The sequence below is a fragment of the Lepisma saccharinum genome, chromosome 1 (assembly GCF_977018435.1).
Source record: "Lepisma saccharinum chromosome 1, izLepSacc3.1, whole genome shotgun sequence".
Lineage (NCBI taxonomy): Eukaryota > Metazoa > Arthropoda > Insecta > Zygentoma > Lepismatidae > Lepisma > Lepisma saccharinum.
The window spans coordinates 56,552,614-56,574,387 of NC_139229.1; the positions used below are offsets into that span (position 1 = coordinate 56,552,614).

The 21,774-nt window shown below is 36.5% G+C and overlaps 1 protein-coding gene across 1 annotated transcript in view; it reads right to left on the reverse strand.

The window, feature by feature from the left end:
- The window catches only part of Vha44 (V-type proton ATPase subunit Vha44), a 46,074-nt gene that overhangs the window by 9,114 nt on the left and 15,186 nt on the right, over positions 1-21,774 (reverse strand). The window contains exons 5-6 of the mRNA XM_083131978.1: positions 20,420-20,518; positions 14,853-15,014 (exon numbers count right to left, since the gene is read on the reverse strand). Coding sequence (XP_082988104.1) covers positions 14,853-15,014; positions 20,420-20,518 — 261 coding nt within the window. The remainder of the gene's footprint in view (positions 1-14,852; positions 15,015-20,419; positions 20,519-21,774) is intronic.

A 21,774-nucleotide genomic window follows, 5' to 3' on the forward strand; every position in this document is an offset into this window, starting at 1 on the left:
GTCTTCCAGTCTGAAACAATACTACTACAAAATCGGGCATGTCATATTGTATGCTGGAGAATGAATTTGTAGCATCAAACTCATAATATGTACCAGTTGCGGGCTTCTGTACACATTGATATGTATAAAATTGCAGAGGAATTTGTGGATTTTTTATTATATCAGCTTTGTATTTAAGAGCATAACTGGCCTCGTATTCAACAACAGGGATTCTTAACTCCATAGTCTGAATAATGCATTTGCCTGCATCTGGTAGGGTATTGGGCAGAGCTTCTCCTGTAGGGTTTATTGCACTGTACCTCATCAAGGCATTATTATCATTGGCAGCTCTTCTAAATGTAATTCTTAACCCACCCTTCCACATAATTTCTTTGTAATCTGAGAAGAATCCAGGCAATAGGCGCATAGGGAACAGCACTGTGTGGTTTTTAGATAAAATCTTATCACCAGCCTCAAATCCACCTATTTTGAAGTATGAAGCCTCGGTTTTGGATAATTTTAATGTGGCCAAAGCTGTGGAGGTAATGCCGGGATAATCCACTCTGTTTATAACAACGCCATGCTTTCTGATCTCAATTTCAGAGAATAGATGTGGCACAAAATTGTCTACAAGTCTTATATTTGAATTTGCCGGATAATCGGTACCATCGAGCTTTACAACATCAAATTTGATGTATAGATCTGCTCTGTGGGGGTGTATAAATCCATCCCCTACATCAAGATCAACCTCAATTTCTGTGTTGGGTTGATTTAAATTTGCAAATGTCCTCCTGTTTGGAGGGAATGATTGTAGCTCATAACTCTCAATATTTTCCATTTTTTTCTTGTATGTATTTTTATTTAAATGTTAATCTCTATGATAGCAGTTGTTGTGGCTCCAGCAAAATCAACTAATTCTTCTTTTTCATTAGTGACCATCAATTCAATATAATCTATTCTATTATGGCACACAGGAAAATATAATGTTGGGGATGGATTGTAGATGATGGGCTCCATAAATTCAGAATTAGGTTTGAATGTTGCAATGATCCCAGTTTGTTTGTGAGTGCCTATGCTATTTGATTTGGTGATCATACCCTCTGCCACATTACAGTGAATATTTAGAGTTTCTATGGCTAAGAATTTAGGTATATTCATAGCAGTGTGTTTGATGCCTGGTTCAAGTTTTGTGTTGTTCTCAAAGCCTAACAGCTCTCCAATAGTACCCAGATCCACTGTTTCTGTAGCAGATACAATCTCTACTCTGTGAGTGACAGAATTTTGACTTAACACTACACCTCTGGGTAATTGAGCATTTAGAGTGGAGAGATTATATTGCCCTGGAGTGATGACAATTTTTTCATCCCCTACTGCAATTGTATTGTTGTGGTGTGTAATATTAGGGATTAAGTACATGCCATAAAATGCCCTGAGAGCTATTGTTTTGGGATATACAATGTCATCATGTAATTTGAGTTTCAATATTGAATTTTGGCTGGTGAGATGAAATACCCCCATGATGTTTCAGATACCACAAGGCTTTTTGAAAATCTTCAATTGATGGTTTATTTATTTGAGACATGTATCTAAGAACAAACAAACACAAATGTCCGCAATTAACATCTTTGAAGTTTTGAACACGGGCATTATTGTAATAAAGATTAGCTGAATTTAAATATTTTATTAAATTTTCAGGTGGAACACCTCCAAATAAATCAAAAACAAATGCCTCATTTTTTAAATATTTAAGATAGCAGATCCAGTGAGTGCCCTGATTTTTGTACTCATCCAAATTAACAATGCCACACTCTTTGTTGAGTGGTTGTTCCGGTAAAGAATCAGACATGTACACACCTCTAAAATGTTTGATGCCCAATGGCTTGATTAAAGCTTCAATATCTTGGTTTGTAAGCGGCTCTTGTTTTTTTTAAACTTATTCATGGCTCTCTTAACACCTTTGCCTTGTTTCTCCATGGCCAGGTTATGGCGCTTCTGCTCATCTAATTCTGCCCTATTTTTCTTGGCATCTATTACTGTTTTTGCTATGGCAGCTGAACCCCCAGCCAAGCTCCCAACAGCCCCGAGAGCAGCTAAGATGGCAGGGATGGTAAATATAAATCCCCCCACATGTGATTTTTTTCTTGATTGCTGTAATTTTTTTAATTGGGGGGTGCTAAGCAACAATTTCATCCCATGCCCCTTTGCAATACAAGAATTTTTCTTCTTGCGCTGTTTTTTAGTTAAAAGACTGTCAATAGTTTTAAGAGATTTGAGACCTGCATAAGGTATTTGATACATAACACCCTTGGCCTTCATTGTAGGTTTATTATATACATATTTACAACCCCCACCCCAATTTTTGTTTGGTGTTCATAGCTATGGTGGTTCCCAATGCTGCTATTTTTTCACTCAAAGATGCATCTTTGCTTACAAATCTACCAAATGCAGCCTCTTCTAATTTCTTATCTGCAACATGTCTCTTGTCAAGATCAGAATGTGTGTTGTATGCAATATCATGGTCTCTACAAGCAGCATCTAAGGGATTAACACCAGGATCACCTCTGTTTAATCTATGATGCAATTTTGTACCGGGACCACAATATTGATAGCCTGGAATATGTAGTTCAAATGGCAGCTTGTTTATAATGTCATTAACAAGGCCCCGACCCTCAGAAATATTCCAAAATTTAGGTGGTAGAGTATTAATAATTTTTATAAGATATCCAATCCCCTTAGTGTCATTCACTATAAAATTAGACAATTTGGTGCTTATCATGTCCATAATTCCAACCTTTTCATTGTAAAAATTGTGGTTCCCAGCATTTTCCTCCCCAGCTATCACCAATAGCCTATCTACAAGTTTCCTGACATCATCAACCCAGACAAATTCTTTAGGCAGGGTGTTGTATTGTTTGATTCCACTGCCAGTCTTGATTTGTGACCATATGGGCTTGATTAAATTGTTGTATTTTGCCCCACTGCTCGACTTAACCCTATTTTGTGTGGGATCATTGTTCTGGTATAGAGCATCTGATTTTATTAATATTTCTTTGTAATCCTCATAATCTTGATCTGTATAGCTGCCAGGCCTTTTCCTAGTCATCAGTTCCCATAATCCAGGTGTTCCGGTGTACTTAACAAAAGCACCTTTTTCTCCAAGTCGAGATTCTGAATATACAATTATATCATCTCCCATAAATGTTACTCTGAAATTGCCAATTCTATGAATAATGCTGCCATCAAGCTCTGTGTCAGCATATAAGCCAAACACCTCATCTTTATTGTCTTTAGGTGTGGTTAAATATTTTTGAGCAAGAAGACCCAATTCAATAGGATCCTGACTAGCCTCAATTCTTCTAGGAGCAATAGGACTAGGTGTATGAATACTGGAAAGTGGGGTGATTGGATAATCTAATATGTTCCTAGCAGCTACAGGTACAAGCTCTGTGAGCAAATTTTGATTTTGCTCTGTAACAGTTTTGATATTCTTACCTAAATTATTAATAGCATCAATTACAGGCTGTTCTGTTTGTTTGTGTTTTTCATAAATTCCACGGTTCTCTGATTTCCATCCCTTAAATCTTTTTACAAGATAATCTCTTAACTTAAGATCATCAATGATTGGCCTTTTCATGGTTATTTATTTATGTTTCAATGTCTAGAAAATTGTTGATTTTATTTCTGTATTTGCCACTATTGGGTGTTCTTGTCATATCAATTGTGACAAACCCATAACTGTCCTGGTTCCAGCACTTGCTGCAAAATTTGGAAAAATCATTGTAGCTCAGGTCCCCACCTACATATTCATCATGTATGTGTTTGAGGTTGGTATGGTCTTGATGAAACACACATATAAAATTGCTGTTGTCTCGGATCAGTTGCTTGGGTATTTTTGAAAAAGTCTGTGCCAGGTAGAAGCAATCAATGTTTTTGTGCCGGCCCTGTGTAAAAAAGTTTCTAACCTTGTTTTGATTATCCAATATAATATCATCAAACACAACAACAGAATTATCGAGACATTCATCAAGTGGCTTAACATCTGGTTCAAAAGTGGCAATATCCAATCCATCATATAGCTTCATCAGCTGCTGATATTTTAATTGTTCCAAGCTCTTAGAGAAGATATACAAGTGCCTGTTTTTCCAGTCTAGCCAGTTGGGTGCCAATAAAAAATTATCAACCATTAGTGTAGTTTTACCACAAGCAGATGGCCCAACAATAAGACACCTAATATTATCAGGTAGCAATTTGCCATTTCTCTTATTCTGTTGTTCAGGTTCTGGCAGCCTTTTTATAACATCCCAGGTGCTCATATTATTATTTTGTTTGCATCGATCCAGCTGTGTTCTGGAAGTCCTAGCCATTTGACAAGTAACTTTTTGCCTTTTCTGCGGATAATTTTTTCTATGAGATATGTGTCAGGCTGTTTAGTTTTGCTGAGCTCTTGTTCATAGAACCGGCCTTTGAGAATTTCTCCTCGGTGATCCTTTATTATATAAGTGTTAAGGGTCCCGGGTTTAACTTGAACCACTGTAAATAATTCACTGCTCCAGTTTCTTGTAAAGCCTCTCTTGAATAAGTGCTTATATTTACTGATTCTTACTTGATCCCCCACCTTGTATTTGGCCTTTCTTGTTGTTGGCTGATATCTAGGATAATAAACAGTGCTGATCAATTTTTGCTCATCAGATGAAGTTACTTCAGAGGGTTTCATGTTGATTGTGGAATGGACCGAGTTGTTATATTTATGTAGAAGTTCTGGAAGAATATTAATCCATTTATAATTACCTTGGAGGGTAAATTGTTTATACATAAGATTTTTTAAGGTTCTGTTGAATCTCTCTACAATTGAGGCTTTGAGATCACTGTAACTCGAGTAATGTTTTATTGCCTGGCTTTTAATAAATTGTTGAAACACTGAATTATAAAATTCTTTGCCATTATCTGTTTGCAAATAGCACGGGGATCTTCCACTCTGATTGATGATTGTCCTGAGGGCTTCTGTAACACATTTTCCAGTCTTGGATTTGAGTGGCACAGCCCAGGCAAATTTTGAAAATGTGTCTATAACAGTGAGTAGATACTTGTAGCCCTTGTTGATTTTGTCTAAGTTTTTCAACTGTCCACTTGCCATTTCAATCAAGTCGCTTTGCCATAAATCATCTATGCCCTTTGTGACTACTGGGAGTCTCTTAAAATTATGTCGGGCTTGTCTGTGTAATTCATCAACAATAATTTTTCTAGACATAATATGTAAACAAGAATATTGCAACTATGGGGTGTTCAGCAGCTGAGACTGCAGGATTTTCTAAATATAATTTGTCCCCTATCTGTATTTTAAATTCCAAAGTGCCATCATCTTCAATATAGGCTGTTTCCAATGTATTGGGATCTGTAAAATCCTCCAATTCTACACTGGTGATTTTCACTTTGTTATCAGCATTTGTTATTGATAAGGTGGGGTAGTGGTGTGCCTGTGGTTGAAGCCAATATTTGATCTTGATTGGTCTCAATGTGCCCCCAACAAAAAATTGGTAATAAAATTGTGCAGGGGACAGCATATATATTTTGCCACCCGGTGTAAATGGAGAATCATATTCTTTGTTGGGGATGCTGTACAATTCAAGAATTACTGTATGTTTTGGATTCTCGATTATGCCTGTTATTTCCTTTTCTGCTGTGAGCAATCTGCTTGTTACAGATTCAAGGTGCTCATTGATGGTTCTAACAATCTCATCGTGCCCCGGCTTGATTCTTATGTCCACAGCAAGTTTCTTGTATTGTTGCACAATTTCTTGTAGCTGGGTGGCAAAAACAGACAGAGCATTTGCTTGATTGGATTCCATGGTCCCTAGCTGTTGCTTGATATTAGCTACAATTTGTTGCAAATTTTCAACAACTGCCAATTTTGAATTTTGAGCTGTAAGATCATGGACCTGTCTTCTGATATCCTCAAACAGGGCATGCAGTTCATTAATATGTTGATTGGTTGGAAGAGTGGCCACTGTCTGAGTGAGATGTTTGATCTCTGCCTGGATATTCTTGATATCTTCTGATTTCAATATCCTATTCACTGCCCTCTTAATATTTTTAAGTTCCTGTGATGTAGGCAAATTTGATACTGTATTTTGCAAAAATTCAAGTGCCAATTTCACAGTGTTTAATTCAGATGCATCGGCCACATTTTGCATAGCATTTTGGAGCAGGGCTATATCTGCCTGAGAGGGTGTGGATTGTTGTAAAATTTCAAGTTTTGTTTGGATATCATCTATCAAGTGATGAAAATGAGATAGTTCAGATTCAGTGTTGAGGTTTTCAAGCTTTGTGATTTGTTGCTGGACACTGACAAGGGTATCTACAATCCCAGGCAATCTGGATTCTAGTACATTTGCCAAATCACTTTGCACTGCTGCTATTGTACCTTCAAGATGGGTTATGGAACTTTGAATTTTTCCAAAATCTTCATATGTTTCAAGTTGCAGCTTGATGTTTGCAACACTCCGAGTTATTGCATTCAAAGCTTCAGAAGATGGCAAATTGTTCATAAAAGTTTCAAGTGTCTCAATTTTTTCTTTAACCTCGGCTATGGCATTGTTCAGAGGGTCCAGATTAGGTATTTGGAGTGACTGAATCTGTTCTTTTAGAGTGGAAATCACTAGATCAAAATCTTCTTGTGATTTTATGCTTTTGACAATTGTTTGGAGCTGTGTCTGGACATTATTTATCTGCTCTTCTAATTGTTGTTTCAATTGCTCAGAGTTGTTAGCCTGGGTCTTAAATTTGGCTTGAAGAGCTGTTACAGCTTCTTCTAAACTTTGAAAATTATCCAATGTGGCCAGGTCAGTATATTTCTGAAGCAGCAATTTGAGTTCAGAATCAATTTTAAGAAGAGGGTCCATGCATTGTGATTGCAAATTTGTAATTTCTAATTGAAGACTGGCATTGAGTGTGGTTTGTAAAGCTTGTAAATCACTTCTTAATTTCTTGACTCTGACATCAAGCATCAAAATCTCATCACTGTGATCTTCATGTCTTGTGTGGCCAAAAATATCATTAGGCATTTTGTTTAGTAGTTATTTATTATAGAGTATCTGATTCTTAATTCTATAAAAAAGGGTATAAGCTTGTCATAAGATCCAGGGACCTCAATATATAAGCAGTCACCAGCAGAAACAGTATAAACAGTGCCAGAAATCATGTTTGAGTGCTTAATTCTATAAATATTTCTCCCTACTGAAATTTTAACATCACCCTCAGGGGTTGTAATAAATTGCAATTGCCCACCCACAGGTAACTGGTAATGATTTAAATTATTGTTAAATATGTACAATATTTTGCCTGTTTCATCATCAACATCTGTAAATATGCTGTTCAGATGAATAATTAACAAGCCACTCAGTTTAGATATGATATCAGAAGAGGGTTGTGGTGTTGGCAGGTCCATAATACCTTGTTTTTTAAACCCAAATAAGTTCATAGGCATGTTTATTTATTTCAAATCATGCTCTGTGCTTGTGCATTGATTCCCATTTTTCAAATCACAATGACCCCATGGTAAAGTATGTATGCCACATGATAAAATGCATCTCTTATCATCATGTGGGTCCAGAGCCACTTTTCTTACAACATTTGAAGTCAATAAGTGATCTTCACTCTGAATTCTGGATTCTGATGTTCTGATTAAATTCTGGGATTTGAGGCAATTTTCATAATCTTCAAATTGGAGCTCTTTTTCAACAGTCACTCTGCCAATACCCTTGGCTTTTTTGACAACAGCACTACATGTTTTAAAACTATACATCTTGGCACTTAACCCAGCAAATTTCACAATAACATCACCAAGTGTCTCATCTTTTAACTTGCCAGGCACCTTTTTGTTGTGGGGTTGAATATTCAAATAGCCTGGCAATTCACTGGTATCAAAATATTTAAACAATTCAGGCTGGGCCATATCTTGATAAACATCTTCTGTTTGAATATCAAGAACAAAACTATCCGTGTCCATGTATATCAGTTTTACTCTATCACCATAAAAAGGTTTGAACACATCATAATACAATATTAACATATGTAATTTGGACAATTCCAATATTGCAGCCCCTACATAAATAGGTTTATCAAACTTAATCTTTGTTTTTTTCATGTTGAAAAGTGCCATATTTTCATCATAAATTCTTCTGTAATTGAAATTAGGCTTTGCAACCAATTTTTTGCTCAGGCTGGGGTCAGTAATTATTTTAACATCGGTATGTTTTCTGACATTTTCAATTGTTTTGCCATATACAGAATTAACCATCAATTTAAACAAGCCCTTATCAAATTGGCTCTTTGCAGATGTTCGAAGCTCCGTGTTTGTATCAATGTATGGCTTCAACCATTCTGAGTGCCTGAACCTCAAAACTTTTCCAACTTTGGTCACTTGAACACCATGTTTCATCAGGAACTGGAGGTTCTTGTAATATATGACATAGCCCTGTTTTGACTCCAGTGTCATCATGAGCTTCTTCTGTTTAGAGCCAGGTGAGCACTGAACCTCAGGAATTGGCGGCAGATCAGAAAATTTCTTATGTAAATGATTAGGAATTGCCAGATCAACCTCTAAGAATAGGCCACACTCACTATCATCAAAACCCTGAAGATCCTCAATATTAAAATTTTCAACCCACTCAAGCCCTGCATATGGCAGTTTTTGCATCATGGCATGACCATAGAGGCTGTTGGCATCTACATACTGTATATAATTTGATGGCCGTGCTGGATCATAATCATCACGCATATATTTGTTATTTGCTCTGGCATATCTCTGAGAACATTGCACCATGCCTCCTCTTATACCTTGCTCCATAAACAGATACATATCTTGATCCTGGATCAGATCCAATGGCATTTTGGTGTTTAAAAACATTGCAGCCCATGCTAGGCCCGGGGCACTGTAAAAATACACTGGGTCCAGTCCATAATTTTGCATAGAAGATTTTCTGAATGCCTGCATTATATCAGCTAAGAGGGTCACATCAAGTTTTAAATATGCCTTGTGATAATCACCAAATGTCTGGCATTTTAAATTGTTCCACATCAATTGGGCATGGTGATAATCATCATCAGTGATTCCAGATCCTCTGATTTTGCTGTAAAACTCTTGTTGTGGTGGCAAAGAACATTCATCAAATTTAGAAAAATCTGTAACATAATCATATGGATATACACCCTTCCGCCTAATTAATTTCAGGTCCTGATTTGGAAACAAGGCACGTGTGATTTTGAATTGATCATCAGATAATTGAGTGGCCAGTGTAGCCAGGCTAGCAGATAAAATTCTGTAAGAATCAAGAAATCTTATGTGAATAGGAACACCATTAACTTTAATTATTTTGCTAATAGATATATATTTCTCATCATTTTCAGCTAAAATATTTAAATTCTGCTTCTCAAACCCCTCGTACCTGATTAGATGATGGAAATCATAATTGGATGCTCCATGACAAAATATAGGGATAAATTTTGGTCTCTTGATCTTAATATTACAGCTATTACACAGGGCCATTTTATATCGACCATCTGTATGAGAATGGTGTTTCACCTTGATATTTGTATCTGAAAATTCAGAATCACATACCGGGCATTTTTCTGCATTGTTGAAATCTTCAATCTGATCCTCTGTTAAAGGCAACATGGGTTTTGATTTTAATAAGATGTTAGATGCTATGTCACGGCACTCATTTTCTATTTTATGTGCAAATATTTTGATGGCATCTGGCCCCATGTATGAATATTCTTTACTAACAACACCATCCTGTACAACCACATAACAAAAGCTGGAAGGTTCATGTAGCTGGTATGGTGTAATAGAAGATTCTTCAGGATCTGGATTGCAGGATGCAAGAGATTTGAGATTTGATTCAGAATCCCAGACAATATATGCTGGGTGTTCCAACAAGGCTTCAAATTTTTTGAATTTGCAATTTTCACTTGGATTAGGCATCACCATATGAACAGGTTTATGGTTCCCACAGTATTTCAGATGCTCAATTAACTTGTTTTTGGCAATTTCTGCATTTTTTTCCTGAACCCCATTTACCATTTTCCTGCCATCAAATACACATAAACATCTTCTGCACAACTTAAATATTCTATTGGATTTGTCTAGTTGTGTTCTCACTAAAGCTTCAAGATTATGTATCAGAGTGTAATGATATTTGCCATCCCCTTCAATTAAGAGCAAATCAATTGGAATAGCAGATTCATCATCAATTGTACTGATTCTGAGAGGTTCTATCGAGCAATTGCCAGTGGAACAAATAAATACATTAATAGATAATTGTTTGCCATTGATATGCCTGGCCTTTTTTTCAAATTTATCAATATTCTGAACAGACATTGGATATTCTAAACCCTCCATTGCCTCATCGAAATTGTGTTCATATTGTTTATAATAACTTATTCTCTGAGGATTCCTTGAAACTGGGTACAAAGCAGCTAAAATACACCACAAAAAGCATTTCTCATCATTATTTTCAATATTAACCACGGCTGTTTTGTTTTTAATATTGGCAGGTAATGGCAGATATGTAGATCCTTGTAATGGGCTGAATTCAGAAATATTAACATAGAGCCTGTGTGAAGAGCCGCATAGGCTCCATCCAGACTCTTTTGCCGCAAATTCAGAGTGTTTAATGTTCAATTGATCCATTAAACTGCTTATTATTGTGTCTGAATTTGCATTTGAATATACCGGTACAGTTTCTGTTATGTGGGGCTGTGTAAATTTTGTGCCGTTTGGTTTCTTATATTGTGTATACAATTTGAGGGAGAGCTTATAAGAGCCATTTTGTGCATTTAGAATTGCCTGCAGATCAGAATTTATACTGTTCAAAAAATTCTGAATACCACATCTTGGCTCTGATACAAACCGGTGATCTCTTAATTGGCCATTAAAACTGCTATGGATGGGTTCATAGCGTGGCTGCTTTGCTGCTCTGGCATTAAGAGGTGCTTCGTGCTTCCTTTTCAGACCAGATGTAGATGCTTGTGGGGGCAATATTGATGACTGTGCAGAACAAGTATCTTTATGTGTATATGTGAAGTATTGCATGCTGTATTTTCTATTGCATTTGGGGCAAATTTTTGTGGGAGTTCTGTATTTGTCTGGGTTACAAATCTTTTGGTGTCTGGCCCAATTAGAGCTAAATATATTTTTATTGCACTGATTGCAATATTTTTGATTCGGCATTTTTGTTGTTGGTTTATTATATATATTTCCTGGGTTTCAATTCAAAACTTTATACTGAATAAAAAATATCAGTTGGGTTCAGCACTGTACTGTATGTGTGTGTATGTGTGTGTGTGTGTGTATGTGTGTTAATATTTTTGGCTTTGGTATTTATATAAAATTTCCTGGGTTTTAAATCAAATCTTTATGCTTATCTTATGACAGGTTGTAAGGCCAATAGCCCACAAGTGGAAAAAAAAGAATAAATATTCATTCACACTGACCTTCCGCAAATACCTGCACGAACATGCATATCTTGAATGGCAATGACCCAGCACTGAGTGTTATGTATTGATTTTTGTATAACAAGCTGTGACAGATATAGGCCTGACCCTAAATAAGAGTGGATTACAACAAATAAGCTAGATGTAACAAATATCAGGCAAAATATTGTATTTAATATGAATATTAAATCAAACAGGCCTGTAAGTATGAGGAGCACTGTAAAAACACATCTGTTCTCCTCAGCCACTCTCACAATATTGGCTGATGTAATGCAAAATCTCTTTATATACCCTAATTTCACGGGAATTTCCCGGCTGATGCAATTTTGTTTGCACGCAAAGCTTCAATACTCAGAAATTGCATCAGCCGGGAAATTTCCGTGAATTTTGTTTTTTACAAGAATTTCCCGAGGGTTTTTTCACAGAAAATTCCGAGGGGGCATATTTTTCACGGAAATTTCCCGGCTGATGCAATTTTGTTTGCACGCAAAGCTTCAATACTCAGAAATTGCATCAGCCGGGAAATTTCCGTGAATTTTGTTTTTTACAAGAATTTCCCGAGGGTTTTTTCACAGAGCAATTCTAGAAGAATTACATTGTTTTAATATTAGATTGAACCTGATATCCAATTGAACTTAAACCTGAAGTAAATATGTATAGGTAGGTATGGGTTTAGCATAATTTCTGGTGTGGCCAAAAAAATATCAATTTTTGACAAGTTTATGGACAAAAATTTGGCTGATGCAACTTTTGTAAGTATAAGCAAAACAATCTGAGGGGGCTCTTCCTTTCCGAAAAATTCCTGAGGGCATTTTTACAAAAATCTTGGATTAGAGGGGGGTTCCACACTTGAGCAAAAAGCTCATATGCTCATGTTGAGCTTGTTTTAAGTATAGCCAAACCTGCTTGGGAGGGGCTCTTCCTTTCCTGAGCTGGTTATAGCACAAATACAACTACTTCATTTCACTTTTAGTGTTTTTTTAAAAAAATAATATTACTAAAGAAATCCAACCTGGTAATTTGTATTTGCGCCTGTTGATATATACGTCTTATACACAGTGATGTAGTGAAAACATGTGTGGTTTCATAGTGGTTACATAAATGCAGGGGAAGCCAGGCTGGCTCGGTAGCTCAGTGGTAGAGCAATGGCATGGATTGCCAAAGACCGGGGTTCGAGTCCTGGTCGAGCCTGCATTTTTCGCTGAAAATCTACATTATACCTTGTATATAATGTGTAGTACAATCCAGGTTCAAGAAATGGCTCTCTTAGTTGTAGGTTGTAAAGTTGTTGCTATGCCGATCAAGAGTGAATGACATCATACCTATTCATTGAGTCACCTGTTGCTATGTTGACCAAAAGGAGAATATCCTCTTGTGCAAACAATAATAAGTCACCAACCCATGCCCTACATCCCCTCCCCCCCTCCCTCCACTGTGTTTAGCATCCCAAAGCTTTCACTCTTTAACCACCTTATTTATTATGTAATAGTAAAAAGCAAGATCAAAATTACTTTATGGATTTGCAGTGCTCAGGAGGTTATTTTCTATTATTTCTTGCCCAACAAATACCCCTGGTTCGCATCTCATCTCACGAGGTGTATGCTCGAATTCCGCCAGAACAGCACTGCTTTTCTTGGTGTCGCAGAACATTACATTACAAAGTGAAAAATCGTGGGAAAGGAAATTGCCTTTAAACTTTTATATGTGGTTTTGCTCATTCCTTCTTAGTTTTTCTAAAAAAAATTCAAAATTTATATTTTTTCCATGACTAACGTAATATTTATACGAGACACATTCAGGACCCTCAAACTAGCAGTTAGGAGCACAAGATTTCTTCCATTAAGGTATTTACACACTCCACATATATATTACTATTTGGCCAGTAATACATTTCATTTACTATTTTCATTTTCCTTATCTTTTCTTTCATCCAAAGTACCATAAAATCAGAACGTTCCTTCATTTTGTGATGAACTTATTTCAATCGCATTTCACATTAGTGTTGTTATCTTGATTGGAATACTATTGCCATATTCAGAAACTCCAGGATTTAAGCTTTACGATATGTAACATGATAGGGTTCCGTAAACATGAAAAATCAATGGTAGTGTCAAAATCATGGAATTACCCTGTACGGTTTCATGTTAGCGGTCCGAATTATTCCGTGCATAATGCGCACCACAGTTTTTGGGGACAAAAATTTTGGAAAAAAGTGCACATTATACATGAGTAAATACGGTATGTAAAGTATTTCGGTAAACTCTATTGTAATATGAATATGGGGGCACAGAGAACAAGTGGCGTAACTCCACTTTTCGTGAAAATGGAGTTACATGTATAACTTAGAACTGTGAAGAATCAACATTTCAGTGCTAGAAGTATCTCCTAAGCTTCAAATTCTTGCTCACAGAGGCATCACTATGTTAGTGCTCAAAACTGTCTTGAATGGATTTATATATCCCCAAACAAAAACAGTTCAGCATGATTTTGAATCATTGATTTTATTTTTCTTCACTTATCTGCCCCGTTTGGCTACTTGCAAAGATGAGGATGAGTGATGATATGATAAAATTGATGAAGGACTTACCAAAAACACCATGCCCAGACCAGGATTCGAACATGGGAACCCTGGTATCCTAGCATGCTGTGCAGTTAGCATAGTATAAATAGAAGAAACCCTTATGATTTGATACAATAAAACCAAGAAGAAATATTATGTACATGTCTGGTATGACACTTAAAAAGTTTCGACATTTTACATTCAAGTCCACTTTTATCCTCAGATAAGTTAAGCAGACATCTGTACAATATAAATTCTTGGAGGTTCGCATAACCACTTTTTGTACATGCAAAATAATCTAACACAGTTATTTTTAGTGTTTTTTATTGATTTTACCTACGACGTTTCGTTCTGGTTTCCCAGAACTTTCTTAAGGTACACTAAGATATACATACAAAAACACAGAAGTGGAGAGTGACTAGCCATGTGAGATTGTGTTTTTGTATGTATATCTTAGTGTAGCTTGAGAAAGATCTGGGAAACCAGAAACGTCGCAGATAAAATCAATAAAAAACACAAAAAATAACCGTTACATTATTTTGCATCTGTACAATGTACTTCTACTGGGGGACCAGGACCCCTTGATTACAATATGTCAGTGTTACCAGGCCACCGAGGAGGCTCTAGACCCAGTTAGTTTTGAAGAGACCACGCATAATTTGAAATCTTAAAAAAAAAGATGCATCTTTGATTCTTGATTCCATGCAGTTGGTACACAAAATAGTGCACTGCTTGTGAAAATTATACATATTCTATTACATGTCATTGTTATTATTATTTTAATATAAAATACAGGAAATCATACATGTAAAGCACTTACTTCCTTTCTCGAGCATGATGCTTGAATTCTTCTGCAACCTTCTGGAAAAGTGTGACAGTGAAAAGACTGAAGTCTGAATCCTGTGTTATCAATTGTGAAGATCTTGGTACAATCATATCAGTCAGTTTCTCATATGTTGCGTACCATTCATGGATGCTGGCTCTGAAAATAATTTACAACATAATGCAATGATTATGAAGTTCTGGTGTGTGGCAGCTGCATAAACAGATAACAGTGCTTACCAAAAGATTCCAGTGCAACATATAAATGAATGACAGACATCAATTTATTTTTTAATTTTACACACATTTAAATTTAGCCTTTCTAAAATTTTACCTGATGAAGGTAAAGATAAAAATGTAAAGGTGTATGAGAAAATATTAGAGAAAAGGATAAGGGAAGTAACAGAGCTGAACATGAGAGAGGAACAGCATGGATTTAGAAGAGGCAGATCAACAGATGATCTGATATTCACCATAAGGCAATTACAGGAAAGGCACTATAAGTATGGAAATGATTTGATTATGGCATTCCTAGATATGGAAAAGGCATACAATAGCATGGACAGAACAGAGATTTGGAAGGCTCTAAGAGAGAAAGAGTCAAGGAAGAGATAGTGTGTAGAGTGCAGCACATACAAGACCAACCAGAGCTGTGTGAAGACACCAGTGGGAAGAACAAAGTGGTTCAGTATAAGTAATGGACTAAAACAGGGAACTGCTCTTTCCTCACTGCTCTTCATAATTGCAATGGATGCAATTAACGAAGAGGTGGGGAAGAAGATAAGAGAGGAAGAGATGACTTAGTAATATGGGGAAACAGGGAAGAAGTACAGAGACAGCTTAATAGTTGGAATGAGGAAATCACAAGAGCAGGAATGAAATTCAATGCAGAAAAGAGTGAGGTGCTAATAACAAGAAACAGAGCCAGAAATGAACCAAGAATAAGGATGGACACGGAAGAGTTGAGGTGAAAAACTCAATATGCTGACGAAGGCAAAAAATTTATTTATTTATTTTTTTGTACTGGGTACAGAGTCTGAAGAAGACCTTGCTAGAAGGTTGATATGTTACGTTTAGTTTAAGTTTTAAAAATAAAATAAATTTTCTGCCTTGGTCAGCATATTGAGTTTTTCATATCATGGAAGGAAACAAGGCTTAATAGTGTTATAAGAGTTGAGGGTAGTGGAGAGCTTCAAATATCTAGGAAGCATAATTGAGAGAAGTGGAAGAATAGATGAGGAGGTAAACAGAAGAGGACAAATGGGTGGTGGACTGTATCAAAGCATTCGAAGATTAATATGGAATAGGGATGTACCTATGAAATGCAAGAAAGTAATATGGGAATACTATGTGCCAATAATTACGTACAGAGCAGACTTGGACAATGACAGAGAGAGAAAAGAAAGATGCAGGCAGTGGAGACGAAATTTTTAAGGAGTGTATTGGAGAAGACTAGAAGGGATAGAAAAAGGAATGAGGAGATCCGGCACACAGTAGGGGTGGTGAAGCTTCAGGACAGGATAGATCAGAAACAGATGAGATGACTCGGACACATGAAGAGGATGGATGCAGAAAGACTACCAGTAAGAGCTTACAATGCTCAAGGAGTGAGAATAAGGCCAAGGGGGAGACCAAGATGTCGGTGGAAATAGCAGATAGTGGAGAGTGTTAGGAGAAGATTGGAACACCGTGGAAAGAGAGGAGTGGTGGAAGACCAGGAAAAAATGGAGAGGCTCGACTTCTATGCTGACCCAGCCAGAGGCCGGAAACAGCGAAGGATGATGATGATGACCTGATGAAGGTCAATGTGAGAGGGGACCGAAATATCAAATCGAAGGAAAAAATATCGTATGTAAATACCACAATATTTTTTTTCAGGTTACTGTATTGAATATCAACAGAAATGTGGACTTTTATGAAGAATGTTGATGGAAAAATTTATGGTTGTGGTTTCCCTTGCATCGAAAGTCATTAAATATTCTACCAGAGAATAAGACACTTGTGGATTGTGATATTGTATTTCATGAGCAACAAAGCATGGTTTCAGCTTTCCAACTATGTGAGTACTTACTGGTATGCCAAAACCCCTCACATTCTGTAAGAGAGTCTTTTTAACAATAAACAAATTAGGTTCTAGTGAGCAATTTCTGGCATTAGCCTAATATTCTTTGACATCATTGTGGACACACACACATTTACTTTCCCAGACTTGGGCTCCAAGCTAATGGAAGATGAGTGAAGAAGCTGTTACCTGACATTCCACTGAATGCTGAATGATATTCAAAGAGGGAATCAGAATAAGTAAAGGGTGTAAGGAGTGACCTTTGCAGAAGTCACCGAAAAGTCAACCTCACTTCTATGCACCTTCCAATAACGCCAATGTTGCTCTAGCATCTGGACATACAGTCAGTATAATTCTCTGTAGGGCTGTGAGCGTGTTGTCCTTTTATGTGCTGAGTGCCCCTGTACAGCCTTGGCTTTTAACCAAGGTAAGGACACTTTAGTCCAAAGAGACAGATTCATCTGAGCTATGGTAAAGAGGCTTGGACATGTACAATGTAATGGGTGTAAATAGCCCATCGATCAATCAATAAGTAAAGGTTTTTGGCTGTCTTGTTCATTGGACTTGTTGGCATGTGAGTTTCACTTGTAGGCATCCTCAAACGGAAGAGTGAACCTCAGAACAAAGGGAAATCCAAGGAAAAATATTGAAGCATCAGATGACATTTTTTATGTAAAGTCACTTTGAATATCGTTATACACACAAGTGCACAGAAGCACAAGTTTCTAATGTAAATTGATCTTTAGATTTTTGTAAGTTTACAATTTCTGTTGTGTTATGGATAGAAATGCAGAGGGGGGGGGGGGGCATCACTGAGAATTGTCAGTGTCTGAGTTCCAAGTTTTATAGGGTTGCCCTGTACATTAGCTAATCCTATTTGAAAGAGCACATTTCCTGTCAAAGTATAACAACCATGCTTCAAACCAACACTGATAATACGCAATTCACTTTTTTGGCACGCACCTTCACTACCTCAAGCTTTCACATAATGTGGCTGCTTCAGAAAGGCTGGACAAGATTTGGATGATGACTGTTAAAATGTTAAAAGGAAGTCAGAAGTTAAAAAACAAGATAGCAGTTGTCTTGTCACAATGTGCATCTTTCAATGTCTAGATGGGTACTGCCAGGTACATGCCAAGGAAACCTGAACATTGCCTGTGTGAAAATGTTGGCATGTGGTAAGAGTTACACTTTAAGGGCATTCCAGTGATACGTGTCTGACATTTCACACACAAAATGTAAGGGTCTAGACATGAGATTGGATTAAAATATTCATTATGTACTGATTTCATACAATTATGAAGTACTTTGTGGTGTCTGCTAATAAAAATAATAATAATAATAAAAACTTGAGTTAAATGATATACCCATGATATGCAAATTATGTGCATTCCTAAACATTTAAACCTTAATGCAATTAAAAATAATAATAATTTCAGATTAATTCATTTTGTTATTTACATAGCAGAACCACTTTTCGTGGAATGTCCCTTTATCTAAACTAAACTGAAATTGTGTAATTTTTATCTCTCTTTTATAAGCTTCAGTGTGCAGCTGCTACCATCCCATTTTTTCCCTCTTAAACATGTTAGTGTTGCATTTTTTAACTCATTTGCCAACTCACTTTTAATGTTTTACACTCCTGGAAAATGCTGAGAACGATTTGGAAATGATCAAAACAAGAACCACATGTCTGTCAGTAGTTCAAAGTAAAATGAAACAAAAATTAACTTGAAAGTTAAACATAATATTTTCTTACAATTTTCCTCTATCAATAGTTAACAGTCCTTGCATAGCATGAGTCTCAGTAGCCATGTAGATGATTTTCTGCATGCTTTCTTTTACTGAGCTGAATTATGTTGCACTTGTTACATGCAAAACCACCAAATATGGGGAACAGAATATCCCCATGCAATGTCCAAGTACGAATGTGCATCTCCCAAAGTAAATGTGTGGTGTGCATTGATAAAGGACAGGGTAATAGGTCCAATCTGTTTTGCAGAGTTGTGTGAATGCCAGAGCCTATCTGAATATGTTGCAATTGCGTGCTGCACTTCAACTTTCATAATATAATCTTCCTGACCTGCCATTATGCATATGTGGTGAAGGATTTAAAATACCATAAGTTTCATGAATGCTAGGTTGTTAGATGTTGTCATTCTATCCCCTAGATTCATGGATATTACTAATCTAGATTTTTTTGTGGGACTTGTAAAATGTCAACTGTACCAAACACCAACACATCAACTTCCTGCCTGAAGACATGTCTCATAATGTCACATCTGCAATATGATCAAATACATGGAAACAAATTGAATACAAGTGGGACATCTGTCACAACACTAATGGTATGCATATCAAGGTATAGTAGGTATGAAAAAACTTACTTTATTGATAAAGGAAAACTGTAAGGAAATATCTTAAATTTCAAACTTTTAAATTTTCTTTAATTATACGAGGGACAGTCAAATGAAATCCTTATTTTTTATTTTTTTTATCTTAACTAGTAGATTTCTGCATGTAAAATTGCACAAGCTTGCTGCATTTTAGCATAGACCCATTGCTGAACAAGTCTGAGTTAGTGCCTGTATACCTCAAGAATATTTGGAATCAATGTGCATTCACTCATGAGCCACTGCGAAGGTCTTTCCACCCATCTGCATGCAGATTGAGGCCATTGTCGAATTTCCTCCTCTATTTGTAAACTTGCTGGCATGGTAAGCATGCATAGACACATTGAATTTTCATTTGCCGTAGAATATCTATAAGTTTTAGGCTTCCAGAGGTCAAGAAATCCCAGCTCTTCGCTGGTGCATGTGCATGCAGGAGGCGTCATCTTTAAAATGACAAAAATGGTTTCGTGAAGTTTACTTGATCAGTGTTGCAGTCTCGAGATTGTTTTGTAAATCGTAACATACCCCATCGGTAAGAGTAGAATCTTGTCCAGACATGTCAGAACCTGCTTCTAGATTTTTTTGAGAAAGAGGTTTTTACACAGGAAGCAGCCATAACTTACCTTGGGGGAGGTGAATGGAAGGTCGGGGCAAGATGAACAAAAGCAGGTAATCTTGGAGGCAAAGGGGCTTTTTGCTTGTCATCGCTGAGAGGAGTAACACTGCTAGGATAGAGTATATTCGTACCGAACACGGTAAGTTATCCCTTTCCTGTAATCTGCCATTCTCAGTCAGAAAGGTTGGGACTCAAACATCTGTCATGTCATTTACTTGCTTATTAGTTTAGTTACCTCTCATCTGGACCTTTAGGGTCATTGCAGGCAGCAAGTGTTGTAATTTAAGGATGGGCTAGAACCTCATTGGTTCGATTCTCAGTTCTACAGGGTAGAATGCTACGAAATAACAGTCGATGCCTCATGTAAATTTGAGCTGTTTACAGTCTGTCCTGTAATTTTTGTCGAACCTTTAAGGTTTCATTGTACTCTCCCTCGTACTTTAAATCTGACAGCCTGTATTGAAGCATTCACTAATTAACAACAGAGAACTTACTTTGGAACAACCACAACAAGAGTGGTGAGATATTCAGAATCAAGGATAAAATGTTCCTTCTTCACTATGTCTCCTAAATTCCGAGTTAACAAACTGCCCCTGAAAAGAGAAAAAATTAAATTGAACCAAAATATTTTAAGTATAGACTTCTTTTGCTTTTCTACTACAAAAAAGATGTAAATGACATTTTAAAAGTTAAATGTACACAGTCCGACAATTAATGGGACTGTCATTAGATGAAAAGGAAACAAAATAATTGAACATTGCTTGTTTTGTCCTCCACAATAATATAATTCAAGAATTTTTTATTCCCGCAAGAATATCTTTCATGAAACTTGATGTTCACTCGCTGCTCCATAGCAATTAAGTGATGATACCCTTACACCTCCCTCACAACATGGCAGCATAATTCCCAGCATGCCCAATGTAAGTTCATGAGGTGTTGCCAGGGTGTGGATTATGGACCACACTACATCATGAATGTGTTACTTCACAGATAGAATGCACATGTGGGACAATATAAAATCAGTCTTATTACTTAATTGTCGGACTGTGTATTTCAAGAAAAAGTGAATACAAAGATAAGTTAGTTATTATTGGCTGCTGATGCAATACTGGTAAATCAGTTCTTACCAGTGAATTCATTAATATTTTCCCAATTTATTTCATTGAATGAAGTTACTTTTTCAAGAGTTTATATCATATGTTTTCAGCAAGTGGATACAGCTCAAATTTCATTCTTCGTTTCTGGGTTTTTACATTTTCATGCATTTTAGCATTCAGATTTAACTTATTTTATTACATGCATTAGAATTTTTGTTTTCTTATTTATTGTACAAGTGCATAGCTCTACATACCAGACTCTTAAGTTTGCATTTGTGCCTACCTGTCTGAAATTCACTTTTGACACACAAAGTGCATATGTTGGGCATCACTTCAGGTCTGCTAATATCTCAAAGCAAGTGTGCTTATTCTTGACTGGGAGCAACATAAAAGTAAGATTATTATTTGAAATCATGGAATGAAAGTTATTAGTAAGGGCCTAATCTTTTAGCATTTGTGATAACACTGAAAAACCTTGATTATTATCAGAAAGTGATTATAATTGGACACTGTAATGCCCTGAGCATTACACTGCAGTTTAACCAGTTAAAGACGGAAGATCTATTATTTAATCTATTTTGGATTTAGTTTCCAAATTGCATCAAGAGATAGTCTTCAAGAAAAGTATAAATACCGATAAGGTAAAGTGCATATAACACCGTGCCATGAACTCACATTTAGGGGGGTGTGGTGGGTAGAGCCCACACATTCTCAATCTTAGCCATTTTGTAGGTGATGTGATCAGCATTATG